This window comes from Aotus nancymaae, unplaced genomic scaffold, assembly GCF_030222135.1.
Source record: "Aotus nancymaae isolate 86718 unplaced genomic scaffold, 86718_ANA_hifiasm-v0.15.2.pri h1tg000014l, whole genome shotgun sequence".
NCBI lineage: Eukaryota > Metazoa > Chordata > Mammalia > Primates > Aotidae > Aotus > Aotus nancymaae.
This window is the reverse complement of record NW_026988425.1, coordinates 85,754,939-85,768,685: the sequence shown is the minus strand read 5'-3', so window position 1 is coordinate 85,768,685 and position 13,747 is coordinate 85,754,939. Positions and strand designations below refer to the sequence as shown.

General features: G+C 50.0%; 1 protein-coding gene across 2 annotated transcripts; it reads right to left on the bottom strand.

Moving 5' to 3' along the window:
* Positions 1-629: 629 nt before the first annotated feature.
* NR2F1 (nuclear receptor subfamily 2 group F member 1) lies at positions 630-12,155 on the bottom strand. 2 transcript variants are annotated; one of them, XM_064376127.1, is made up of 3 exons: positions 9,771-12,155; positions 6,806-7,333; positions 630-1,691 (listed from the first exon to the last, which is right to left on the bottom strand). In XM_064376127.1, exons 1-3 carry the CDS (start codon positions 10,231-10,233, stop codon positions 1,411-1,413), a joined length of 1,272 nt encoding a protein of 423 aa, XP_064232197.1. In that variant the 5' UTR covers positions 10,234-12,155; the 3' UTR covers positions 630-1,410. The 2 variants fall into 2 exon arrangements, with proteins under 2 accessions (XP_064232197.1, XP_021521063.1); XM_021665388.2 differs by lacking the exon at positions 9,771-12,155 and adding an exon at positions 8,019-8,163.
* Between the last annotated feature and the right edge of the window lie 1,592 nt (positions 12,156-13,747).

The window sequence follows — 13,747 nt, the reverse complement described above, 5'->3', positions numbered from 1 at the left end:
GAACCCATGTCGCAGGGTCTGGAGTGAAGGGCAAACCACAGCCGACTCTTCAGCGGACCATAAGCGGGAGCAAAGCCAGGACTCAAGCGCTGAGGCCCCAACGGTCTCGCAGAGCTGGAGAGAGGCGAGATCTACCAGCGGAGGGAGGACTCAGTGGCGTCTGAACGGCCGGCTCCCGTAACCCCTACCTCCCGCTCTCCATGCCCCTCTGTAGTTTCTCCAGCTCACCAAGTTCCCACCTGCAGTAAAGCCCCGTTGCCGCCACCAGACACTAAAGCAGGCTGCGCTCCCGGTGCTGCTCACCCCGCACACGACCCTGCCTGCCCCAGTCCCTGGCCCAGCTGAGCACTGGCCGCCTGCAGCCCGCAAGGTCTCAATAATTGAAGTCAACGACCAAGGCGCCCTGCCCTCCCCGCCGACCCCAGCCCAGGTAGAGCCTGGCCCTCCACATTTACAAAATCAAGGTAGCAGCTTGGTTTTAGGAAATGAATCTAACCAACTTGGTAGTAGACTTTAAAAGTCTCCCCTTCCACACACCAAAACCCCCAATTCTAATAGTAGTTGAGGTGGAAATTAAGCAAGGAGTTCTCTTGCACGGATAACATCTATCAAGCAACCAGACACAAGGGTTTTGCTAAATTCTTTTATTTTTGTTTAAATTTTCACTTCAATTTTAATTCTTGAAGAACAGCCTTGACAACATATATCGCACTCATTATAAGCAAAGGGTTATATCAAAAATTATTAGTATAGAATCACAGGAAATCTGGTTTGGAACCAGAAAAAAATACAAAACAGATATAGATACATAGACACAGGACAATTTTTTATAATTATTTGGAAAATGTTATTTTCCCCTAATTCTTGTTTCCTTTTTCTTTATGCGCATACGATGTTTAAATTTTACAAAAATGAAAATAAAGACTAGTATTTTACAAAATGAATAACAATGTTCAGTGTGGGTGTGTTTCTACATAGGATTCAGTCCACTTCCGTATGTGTTGTTTTCTGTACAGAATATATCCACATCCGTCCACAATAAATCCTGGAAGGTCCATTAGTTTCCTTCTGTTTTATTAAAATTCTCATAGTCCTCTCTTCCAAAATTTTTTTCTTTTTTTCACCAGACAGACACAAGTTCTTTTTTTTTTTTTTTTTTTTTTTACTTTTTTTTTTTTTCCTCCCCAAGGTGCTCACAGGTCTGATTCTAAAAGAGTCTCTTTTTCCCATGCTTTGCAGCTCGGGTTGCATTTCTGCTGGGTGGGCTGCTCCTGTCTTGGCCCTCCTCCCTCCCGCCTGGCCTGCCTGGGCCTCCGCACCTCCCGGTGTCCCGAAGCTTTGGAGTCCTTGGCCCAGGTGGGTCCTCTGAGTCTCTAGGGGGACGGGGGGCAAGTGGGAAGTGCCCAAGGTCTAGGAGCACTGGATGGACATGTAAGGCCAGTTGAAGCTGCTCCCAGACAGTAACATATCGCGGATGAGAGTTTCGATGGGGGTTTTACCTACCAAACGGACGAAGAAGAGCTGCTCGATGACAGAGGAGGACACAGTGCGCAGCGAGGGCAGTCGCAGCAGCAGTTTGCCGAAGCGGCTGGGCTGGTTGGGGTACTGGCTCCTCACGTACTCCTCCAGTGCGCATTGCGACTTCTCCTGCAGGCTCTCGATGTGGGCCGCATCCGACAGGCCACAGGCGTCTGCCCGAGCAGCCACAGGAGGGAGAGACAGGGAAAGGGAGCACACGGTTAGGCTGATAAGTAGCAAAAGCACAAACAAGCCTTTAATTTTTTTTTTTTTAAGGAGAAAAGAAAAAATAAAAAAGAAGTAAACGAAAAAAGGAAAATTCACCCTCCCATACCTCTCCATCCCCTTCTTCATTCCCTTCTCCCCAGCCCTCAATACAATACAAATAAAAATAAATCAAACCCCCACCAAGCCTAGGGGAGCTGGAGAGAGAGGCACACACACGCAGAGACAGCAACCTCTCTAGTCCCTTTGTTTTTCCTCTTTCACCTTTGGATTAAATAACGTGCAATGCTGGAACCATGTTTGCTGTGCATAACAACCTGTCCTCCGCCTGCAGGGGAGTATCTTGCTGGCAGTGCTCATTAAAGGGGGGAATTTTGTTCCTTTTGCCTCTGATTTGGGGGTGTTCAGTACCCCTTAAAAATATGCAGTGTGAAGGCAGTTCTTAAAGGATTCCTGGAGTCCTGTCAAACCCAAATGACCCCAACCAGAATTCTCAAGGAGAACCTAGATTGTGTAGTGAACAAACACATGGGAGGGGGTAAGGAATCATGGGCTGGCAATGCCTGGAATCAGATGAAGCCCATGCTTTAGCAATATAGGATTTGAGATCCACTATCTATGCAAGCAAGGGCTCTGCAGCAAATCCTCGGTGAAGGTGTACACTTCTATCTATACCTTGGATCAAGTAATTGAAAATTGGTCACATCTCTGTAAGCTGTATAGTAATCAGAAAGAATATGACTCAGTTACTCCAGGCTGCAGAAAGGAGACATCTTCAGTGATCAGACAAAGCTAGGCTACAAGCAGCAGCTGCTGCTGCTTCAGAACTGGGGGGTGGGGGGATCGTGGGGGGTGGGGAGTTGAGGGGGACTTGAGGGAGATAAGCTTTTGGTGGTAGGACCAAGAGAGAAAAAGACACCCTCACACAATGACAGCATCACAAAATCTGTTTGCTTATCTCCTGTCAACCAAGGCCCATCTTGGTCCTCTAAAAATATTTCAGGACAGCAGATTATATTGTATAAACTAACTAGAGGCAAGCAAAGGGCGGGGAAGATGGAATAAGAGGAATGGAGTAATGGAGTAAAGGTGTCCTCTCCTAGTTCAAATACCCACTTGTTTCTTGTATTAATAATAAATATTTTAAAAAAACAGGAAGATCACAGAGGAGCCCTTAGCCAGTCAGGAGGTTGACTAGAGATCAAAGGCAGAGTTTGCTAATATATAGATCTGGGAAGAAAATGCATGCATGGCAATGCCCCCAAAATGAGATTGTGTAATTGTGAATGGGCAAGTGTGAACCTAAGAAGACACAACAAATGATTCAAAGCGAAACATGTGTCTGCTGAGTTTCTGAGCTTTCTGTCCTTATATTTCAAGAACTGGGATTTACAAAGCATTCTAACACCTTCATCTACAAGGCTATGGCCTCGAGCAAAAATACAAATAAAACTAGTGATAATTCAAGAATTTCTGAGGCAAGTCCCCTTTGACCTCAGATACAGACTAGGTTCCTCTCAGATGTCTAATTACTCCAGCCAGCCAGTTGGGTATATCCACACTGGTCTGATTTGGGAAGCTAAATGAGACTTTACGGCTAGCAGAGCCAGGGTGGAAAGAGCTCTGTGGGGCTTTTCTACTTAGAGAGGGGACCCTGAGTTTCGCCCTGCTTGCTAACCTGGCCCCATGAATGACCCTCACTCAGATGCAGACCCATATTTACATATAGCTTGCTTTACATGCATTATCTGCCTGGATGCTATGGATCATTCTCAGCCCCAGACAATGCAATGTGAAAAGGACTCCTTGGTACCCCAGCAGATTATTATTATTATTTTTAAGATCCATCTGGCATCCCCTCAGGTCAGTAAAATATCTATCTGACATTTACGATTAGGGTCCCCAGAGTACAAGGTCACCTCCTGACTCCCAAACAGGCTGCTCCAAAAGAGACAAGCCCAGGAAAAGCCTGCTTGGGCCCTGTGCTGACTGCTTCCATTTCTTCCCTCCTTTGGAGACAAATGTATGTAGCTGGGCCTGCCTGCCAGGGACCAGCCAGCCAGCTCTGTGGCTTCCCTTCGGCAGGAACCCTGGTTCTGGCCTATCTTCCCAGTCTGGATATTCGCTCACCCCTTTGCAACAGGATTCCCCCAAATGTGGACAGAAGGTTTGAGTTCCCAGATCAACTGGGGGGTTGTGGTGACAAAGCTAGGTGACCAGGGAGTGTAATACAGTACATATTTATGCTCCATGAGTTATACCTCAGTTAAGAAAATGAGGCAGAATGTGCAAAATCCATGTCACACTTTGTATATGGTACTGTCAATGTGGGAACTCTCAATATTTCTTCTACAGTATATGGAAAAGAAATTATGTAAATAAATAACCATTACTGCTCAGGCCCTCCTGGCTTAGCCTTTGTAGTGCAGAGAATGTATTTCATGTTGTGCATTCAGAAGAGTTTAGTGTTCAGGAAATATAGATGTAATCAGCTGCTATAACTAGAAATCAAAGTTATTATTGTGCTGAAAATGGATTTATTGTATTTATGTTAACTAGATGGCTCCTTTCAGAGAAAGTCTCATTTATTTGAAGGAATATTTAGGTGTATGAATTAATGAATTTTTTAAAAAAGTAAGTTCAGGTCACGACCTAGTCCTTGGATGGAGTCCAGCATATTAAGGATTAAACATACCATCCGGAGGCCAAATGTGAAAACCACCACGGGGGACCCCCGTGCCAGCTTCAAATACTTAGCCAGAGCAAACCACATTGGACAATATGTCTAAAACTGTCTTTTCCATCATTCAAAGTTTGCTTAAAAGTTGGATGACTTTGAGAAGGCTTCCCATGAATTCCCTTCTGGCTAGCAATCAAAACAAGTTTAGTCAAAAGTGGAAATGTGTTGCATGGGGGGTGGGGGTGAATTACTACTGACAGCTCTATTTCCATTTTCAGATATTCTGCTTGTAATTTTCCAGCAAAATACTGTTATTGTTCATTTCTAGGTACTCCTTGCACCTTGAAGACTTGCTTCAAGAAACTTCTTTGGAAAACTTTTTAAAGGAACACTTTTCACAGGAATGTTTTAGGACGGAAAGTTAAAAGAAAAGCATGAATAATTCCACAATGTTTCCCTGCAGCCTGCACAGTCCTCACCTCTCTCTGGGAAAGGGCATGAGATTAACAAAGTCAAGGGGGATTCAAAGAACCTTAGGGGGAGTAAGGAAAAGAGAGGGGAGACCTTTCCTGAGAAGACCTCTGTCCAGTTCCAAGTCACATTTCTGCTTCAAGACACCTCGCTGGATGAGATTTTGAAACCCCAGCTTCCCTGACACTGGCTTGCTTCCTGATGAATTTGGCTAAAGAGCCTGGTAGTAGAGAGCCAGCCAGGCCCCAGGCCTGCCAGAGCTGAAGCAGCCTGGTTGCTGCTTCCCAGGCTCTTTGTCACTTTTGAAAAACACGTTTCCATCAAGAAGACTTATTAAGATAAAATGCATTCAAACACCAAGGAGGCTATTCCATAAATCTTCCATTTGTTTTAAGGTTTGCACTTTATCCTCTTGGAAAGAATAACTCCCTCTCTCACTAGCAGACCTGCATTTGCACTGAAAGTAAAAGGGGGGCAGTCCAAGTCCATGGCTCTGGCCACCCTGCATACAAATGAGATGCTCTTGTCTAAATAAATTATCTGCTGTTCAGATCGATATTAATACTACATTTGCTACATTACAATATTGTGCAAATTTAAGAGTCATTTTAATACAATGTAAATACGATTCTTCACGCATGAAAGCCAAGAAATATTGATAGATTATACCATTGCTTACTGTTCAACAAGGCCTTAGGAAAGGGATTTTGCCATCTCTGCTCAAGAATGGTTTTAATTTGGCCATTGGAAAGCCTGGCTCTAGGATAGTTTTATTAGGATGGTTTATTTGTTTTCTGAATGGAGGAATTAAAAACAATAGTGCCAATAATGGTGGTAAAACTGCAGCTAACCCTACTCACAGTGGGTAGGGCCCAAGATCCAGTCTAAGTAGCCTTCTCTCTGGCTTTGTTTCTATTTCCCCCCATTACCTGCTGTCCTGGGTGTTTATATATTTCCCTCTTGCAGGTTACAATAATAAAAAGCGGGCAATGTTCTCGGAGGCTCAGACCAGAGCCCTTCAAAGGAAACATTAATGCACTTTCCTGAAAGTTAATTTGAACCATCTATCATAAGAGAAATTGTTAACATGCATGTTACCACTGCCTACACAGAATTTGATATTTTTTAAGGCACTCTGTTAAATTTCCAATGTTTATGTGTTTTGCATAGCTTTGGAATTCATCTCTAGGCGGGGAATCCTCCTATGCTTGCGGGTTCTACAGTATTGCTTTTGTTTTTTATCTTTCTTGTTTAGATCGAATCCTTTTTTTACGACCCTCAATAACCTCAGCAACTGCAAACATGAATGGTTTCCGATAAGGGAAAATCAGGCAGCAATAAAGCGGGATTATTTATGATTTATTTGTGCGTATTCTTCTCTTTCCACCTTTCTCTGTGTCTCCCTATGTCGGGAAACTCATCCAAGGAGCGTGCCACACAGGGTAAGAAGCCACATTCCCACGTTCTCTTCCTTCCCTCGCCTCCCCCAGAAACGCTGAGCTCTGGCTCACACATAACACAAACCACACATACACACACACACACCCGCACACCCGCTCACTTGCGCAGCCAGACAGATCCACAGCACTGCCCCCCCCCCCACCGCCCGCCTCAGACACACACCCGCGGCAGCCGCGGTCCTACGCAAGGGTCCGGGCGACTAGGCCCGGCCGCCCGCCGGCCACACCCGCGCCGCCTCCGCTCCCGCACCGCCGAGCTCCCAAGATGGCAGCTGCGCGGCCGGCCGGTCCCCGAGCGAGGGGTCGCAGACCCGGGCCAGGCTCAGTGTCTGGCGAGGGCCCGGCCCGCCCCACACCCGCCGCGCGGGAGGCTCCCAAGGCCAGGCCCGGGCGGCGCGGGGCCTGCGCTCGCCGGCAGCGCGGCCTGCCCTCCCCGCGACCGCAGCCTCACCTGACGTGAACAGCACGATGGCTTTGAGGCAGCTGTACTCGGCCGAGTCGACGTGCAGCGCCTTGAGCTTTTCCACCTGCTCCTGGAAGATGCGGATGTGGTCCATGAAGGCCACGACGCGGTCGGCGGACATGGGCGAGGCGTGCAGGCCGGCGGCGGCCAGCAGCGGCGCCACGTGCAGCGGCATAGAGCACTGGGCCGCGTTGAGCACGAACAGCTCGCTCCAGGTGAGGCGTAGAAGGGACACCTGGTCGGTGATCTGCAGATCCGGGAAGAAGGGGATGTTGCGGGCCCACTCGACGGCGCTGAAGAGCAGGCGCGCGGCCAGCTCGCAGATGTTCTCGATGCCCATAATGTTGTTGGGCTGCATGCACTGGCTGCCGTAGCGCGACGTGGGGTAGGGCTCGGCGCGCAGCAGCAGCGAGATGTAGCCGGACAGGTAGCAGTGGCCGTTGAGGGGGTCCCCGTTGGTGAGTGCGTACTGGCCTGGATTGGGCTGGGTTGGAGGCATTCTTCCTCGCTGAACCGCTGACAAAAAGAAAGAGAGAAAAGAGGCAATGTGCATCCAGGGGGCTTGCAAACATTGCCGCGCCGCAGCGTACCCAACACAATGCAGAAGCTCTTCCCGCAGCCACACGCGCCCCGCGCATCTTCTCTGGCTCGCTCTCACAGTCCACACCGCGAGGAGATCTGGGGTGAGGCCCTCTAGCTCCGCAGCTCGATGTGTCCAGCCACGGCCTGAGCCCCTGGCCACCTCAGCCCCGCCGGAACTAGGCCTGACTCCAGGGTCCCCACCCTGGCAAGGCCAAGGAAGTGCCACCCAACCCCTAAGCCACTAAGGAGGAACACAAAGATAAATGAAACCTCAGTCACCCCTTCAGAATGAAAAAAAAAAAAAAAAAAAATCAGGGATTAAAAAAAAAGGCGAAACCGGAGGAAGGTTGTGGTTCTAGGCAAATGCCTAGCGGCCTCCTCATTTGCAAGTAAGCAGCGTTTTGCTGATAAAATGTTTCCATATTCTCTTAAAATGCTATAGAATAATTCTTAAAATAGACACAAGTTGAATATCCTACTAACCACTTACAACTTTTGAGTAGAGAACAAGTATCCTGCACCCCTCCCTTCTCCCCTCCTCCCCGTCGCCTCATACAAAGTTCTCACTATTAAAAGCAACAGAAAATTGAAAATTTTCAAGAAAAAAAGTTGAACTTACAGTAGCCAAACATTATTGAAAAAAGTGGGAAATATAATTAATGTCTGTCCTATGCGATGCCACTGCAACCTGCAGCCAGCTTTTGCCCAGTGAATGCACGAGCTTTCAACTGCAAAAACACTGGATTCATTAACCATCTGAATGCAAAACGTAAGCATGCTTTGAGTTCTTAAAGCTGACCAAAGTTTTTTTTTTTAATGTGTATGTTTTACTTCAACAGTGCCAGCGTTTTAAATTGCCATGTAAACAAAGACAACTTTAGGAAAAGTTAGGGCTACTGAACTCTCCCCCCAACAAATTAATACAGCTATGTTCATGTACATGTAGCTGTCTTATTTCAGGTTTTGCCCTATTTTCTTAAGTTTGCTTTGATTCTAATTTTAATACAAGTTCCAGTGCAATTTAAGCTCTTGAAACATAATGGCTAGAATACTTTTTTCTAATTATAGTTTTGAACTTGGCAGTTATTTTTCAATTAAGTGAGAGTACAATTTAAAGTTTTTTTTTTTTTTTTTTTTTTTCCAGATGCCTACAAAATCTCCCTGGAGCTAGAAATGAAGTAGTCATATTTGCCTGCTCCTTGAGATCTGAAGGAATTCAATATCTTTTCTTCTGGCATATAAAATATAATTTTAAAGTCAATTACAAGAAAGAGTAATCTGCATTCTGCAAAATTGACTGGTTCTCTAATTTGACTATAAGACATCTTTAATGATTGTCAAGAGATAAACTTTAACTGTAAACGGCTAAATATATTTATAAGAAAAGTACTGCATCTCTTGCCACATGAACATGAAGCAGATCTAAATACAACATCAAAAGTTGTATTTTTTTAAAAAAAACAAACCCATACAACACAGGGATTAAATGATGTGGAAGCTCATGCCAGCTGCAGTCTATGCATTATGGCCAAATCAGAAGGATCGGTAAATGCCGTTGTAAATTGTAATTTGTATGCAGTATTTAAGGAGAGGGTGGAGTTTGATGAAGAAATAAAACGAGTATCATGCTTTAAAAAAAATGACACAACTATGAAAGCACGGTTCAGTCACAAACTTTCCTTTCAAAGTAGAGGGGTGAAAACAAGGCCACAGCTCTGGAGGAGGCGGCCCCAGCTCCGTGAAGAAGAGAGGGAACCAGTGAACGGGCCAGAAGCCCCCCTTCCCCCCTAATTAGACCTACAAGTGCAATAAATCTCACTCCTCTTTTTCCAAGCTAAGCTTCCAAAAGGATGATGGCAGCAATGAATCTATGGTTCAGGGTACTCCAGCCCCCAGCCCTCCCCCATTTTAAATAAAGGGTATGAAGAGGTGGAGGGAAAAGTGGAATGAAAAAACACAGAAACAGAGTTTTCTGGAGGAAATAAGCACCCCTCCCCAAGTTCATGCCAGCACAGCCCCAAGCAGCCTCACGCACACGCGGGAAAGAGACACACATCGAGCACATCCAAGACAGAGGGAAGAAGGGGATTTTAAGCCACAGCTCACGATCCCAGGGACACAATCCTGAGCAGGCAGCGGGCGGGGTGGGGGAGCCGGGGAGAGGAGCGCAGGCCGGGAGGGGGAGGCAGCGGCAGCGAGCTGGGGAGGGGGGGAGACGCCGGGGGAGGAAGGCAGCGGGGAGAAGGGAAGCTGGGACGGGCCGGGACCACAGGAGCCCCAGCCCCACACAGCAACCACCCGGGCGAGAAAGAAAGAAAGAGCCAGGGAGGCGAGCGAAGCGCGGGGAAAGAAGCAGAGAAGAAATATTCACCTTCCCGCCTCATGCCCACTTTGAGGCACTTCTTGAGGCGGCAGTATTGGCACTGGTTGCGGTGGTGCTGGTCGATGGGACAGTTCCTGTTGGCACGGCATGTGTAAGTTAAGTTCCTGCGGACGCTCCTCTTGAAGAAACTTTTGCAGCCCTCGCAGGTGAATTGGCCGTAGTGCTTGCCGCTCGACTTGTCCCCGCACACCACGCACTCGATGTGCTGCTGGCTCTGGCCCGAACCGGGCGGGCCCTGGCCCTTGTCCCCCGCCGTGCCGGGGGTGGCGGGCGCTCCGGGCTGGCCCGGGGTCTGCGGCGTGTGCGGCGCGCCCGAGCCCGCCTGCTGCTGCTGCTCGCCGGCGCCGCCGCCGCCGCCGCGGGCCGCCTGCGCTGCGGGGTTGGGGCCGCCGGGGTTGCCCCCGGCCACGTCGTCCTGCGGATCTCGCCAGCTGCTAACTACCATTGCCATATCTTTGGGCCCGGGGAGCGCTGGGGGGAGCCGAGCTGCTCGCCGAGGGCCGCGGGGCGCGCGGGCGCGCTGGGAGGGGAAGGGGAAGGGGAAGGGGGGAGGGGGAGGGGGCGGGGGGCCCGCCGGGCGCCCCGGGGTCGCAGGAGCCGAGCCCGAACCGGGCACCGGCCGCTGCCTCCGCCGCCGCCGCCGCTGCCGCCGCTACTGCCTCGGCCGCCCCGCTGCTGCTGCGCGCCCGCCCGCCCTGCTGGCGTTTTGTTGTGGTTCCTGCTGTTTTCTTTCTCTCTTTTTGCAGCCCCCCCAGGCTCTCAGGCTCCCCCCCCAACACCCCTGCTCCCCTCGCCCGCTCCCCCCGCGCTCCGTTCCTGGGGGGGCCGCGCTCTCCTTCCCCCCCTCCCCACCCCCCGGCGAGCAAGCTCCCTTCTCTCGCTTTTTTCTTCTTCCCCAAGTTGCAAAATCAGAAATGGCACAGGCGGCAGCCGGGAGCGGCGCGGGGCGCAGCGCCGGGGGCGGCGGGCATGGGCCACGGCGCGCGCACACACTCGCCCTCCGCCTCGCCCGCACCCCCGCGCACACACACACTCGCACACACACTCGCTCACCCGCGCCGGGCGCCCGCCCGCCCGCCGGCCGCTCGGGCTACGCGCAGCGCGCGGGCTGAGCCGACATAGAGGAAGCCGGCGAGGGCGGAGGCGGCGGCGGTGGCAGAGGAGGAGGAGGTCGCGGCTGCAGGCGCCGCTGGAGCTGCCGCCGGAGCTGCTGCGGCGAGCGCCGCTGGAGGAGCCGGGGCCCGGGCCGGAGTCCGAGCAGGAGTCGGGGCCGCAGCCGGAGCGCGAGCGGAGGCCGGGGCCGCCCGCGCCGCCGCCGCTGTCCCGGCGGGAGCCCTCGCCGGGCTCGGGAGTGTGGGGAGCGCGGTGAGCCAAGCAGGGCGCTGGGCGAGGCTGCCGGCGGCTATCAGGGCGCGCGGGTGTCGGGGGGCCAGGTCCAGGGCCGGACGCAGCCAGCCATTCAGGAAGGCAGCGCTGGAGAGCGGGAGGCAGCCGGCGAGGAAGATCACACACTTTGCTCTTTTTGTTGTGCCGGTGGCGCCGGGCTCTCGCTGCCTTCTTCTTTCGGGAGGTGACGGAAGGGGGAGAAAAATACGGGATAATTCACGCCGGCGACGAATTCACAGCGAAATAGAAAAAATAAAAATCGGAAGAAAATAATTGCCAAAAAAAAAAGGAAAAAGGAAAAGCGAGAGAGACATCCAAAGTAGGTCGAATAAATAATCCTCTTCTTTTCCTCTTTCTTGCTCCTTCTTCTGCTTCTTCTGCTATAACACACAGAGCTAGTTAAAAAAACCCTGGAGATCGCCCAAAAATGTTCTTTTTTTAGTATTTTAAATAAGTGCTCTTCAGCCGGGAACCAACACCCTCCCTCCAAAAAAAATCATATATGTATAAAATAACGATAAGAAGAATACGAAGGGGGTGCCTCCTCCTCCTCCTCCTCCTCCTTTTTTTTTCTTTAAGTTTAGCCCTCTCTCTTCTGTAGGAATGGAGTAAAAGACACAAGGAGGAGGGAGAAAAAGGAAAGAAAGAAGGAGAAGAAGGGGAAAACAACTAGTAGAATATGTAAGAAAAGAGGAAGGAGAGAGAGAAGAGAGGTTCAGAGAAGACAGGAGAGAGAGAGAGAAGAGAGGAGGGAGAGAGGGGGGAGAAAGAGAGGAGAGAGGAGAGAGAGAGAGAGAGAGAGAGAGAGAGAGAGAGAGAGAGAGAGAGAGAGAGAGAGAGGAGAGACCCAAAAATTGAATGCGTTTAAACGGGAGGACTCGCAGAGCAATGTTTCCGAAAGGGGGATCTGCGCGAATGTCTGTATATAGTGAACTTTGACACTACTATTGAAACTGACACGTTTCTATGGAGATCGCTGCCTTATATGGAGCTCGTGTCAAGGAGCCAAGAGAAGGGCTGCTGGCAACTGATAATCAAAGGCGACTGACTGGTCAGAGCCCTGAATCGGGGGGAGAGAAAATGGGAGGCTAAGGTTAGCCAAGCCTCCCGCACGCCATTGGTTGGAGAGCCCCTCCCCCCCTCCTCTTTTGCTTTCTTTCTTTTTTTTTCCCCCTCCCTCTTAGCTACCTACAGACTGGGATGGTGTGGGGAGGAGGAGAGAAAGTGAGGGAGGGGGGTGTGTTTCTGACAAGCGCAATTTACATTGAGATCGCCCTGCGCTGCTATTTACTCTGAGACCTGATTAGTATGGGTCGTCTATGGTCACACACACACACACACACACACGCACGCACACACCCCAGAGGGGGAAGGGATGACTAGGGGGAGAACGCCTAGCGATGGGTAAAAGGAGAATTAGAAGGAAATTATTTTGATTTCTTTTGAAAAGTTTTTAAAATTAGATTTTATGAGCGTGAAGAGAGTGTCATTGAAAATGTTTGGAAAAATTTTTAATGGGGATGAAACCCCCACCATTTGAATGATTCGTGAAATGTGCTGGATTTGGATTGTTTTCTTCTCTTACATATAAGCACAATCCAAGTCTAGATTCTGCTCATTTTATATCCTTTTTAGAAACAGGTAGGATCTCCCTATATTTTGATCCAAAGTGTATCTTGGTTTAAGAGGTTTAATGACGACAAAGCACACTCCTGGAATTTGCAGCTATTGCCACAAATTCGATCGGAGTCAAGGGTTCCTATTTATCTCAAAGATGATTTTTAAAATAAACTTTCCAATCAATCCAATTTTTCCTTCTTCTTCTTTTTTTAAAAAAATCACCTGACTGTTGCAAACTACAAACAATGCTTCAATAATCATTAATAAAACAGTAGTAAGTCCTCGTATTGTTGCGGGAGGGGGGCGATTAGTGTGGCCAAGTCAGTCCCGGGAAAAGAGCAAACCGATGAGAAGACGGAGAGGGAGGGAGGGGGAGAGGGCAAGGAGAGAGGAGAGATGAGAGAGAGACCGAGAGAGAGGAGGGGGGGAGAGGGAAGACACACACAGAGAGAGAGAGAGAGAGAGAGAGATAGAGGAGAGAGAGACCGAGAGAGAGAGAGAGAGACCAGGAGAGAGGAGGGGGGGGGAGAGGGAAGACACACACACAGAGAGAGAGAGAGAGAGAGAGAGAGAGAGAGAGAGAGAGAGAGAGAGAGAGAGAGAGGAGAGAGAGAGACAGAGAAAGAGAGACCAGGAGAGAGGAGAGAGAGAGGAAAGAGGGAAGACAGAGAGAGAGAGAGGAGAGAGAGAGAGAGAGGAGAGAGAGACAGAGAGACAGAGAGAGAGAGAGAGAGACAGAGAGAGAGAGAGAGAGAGAGAGAGAGACACCCCGGTTCCCGAAGGTGATTGGGCGCAGGAGGAGGGGCAGCGGGAGGAGCGGGTCCCGCGGCGGGCTCGCAGGAATCGCTGGCTCCGGCTGCCACCTAGCGGACGGGAGCCGCTCCCGGGCGGCACAACGCCGAGTCCCTCCTCCCCTCCCCGCAGGCAGCCTGTGCCTTTTCTCCAAACGAAGACAGCAC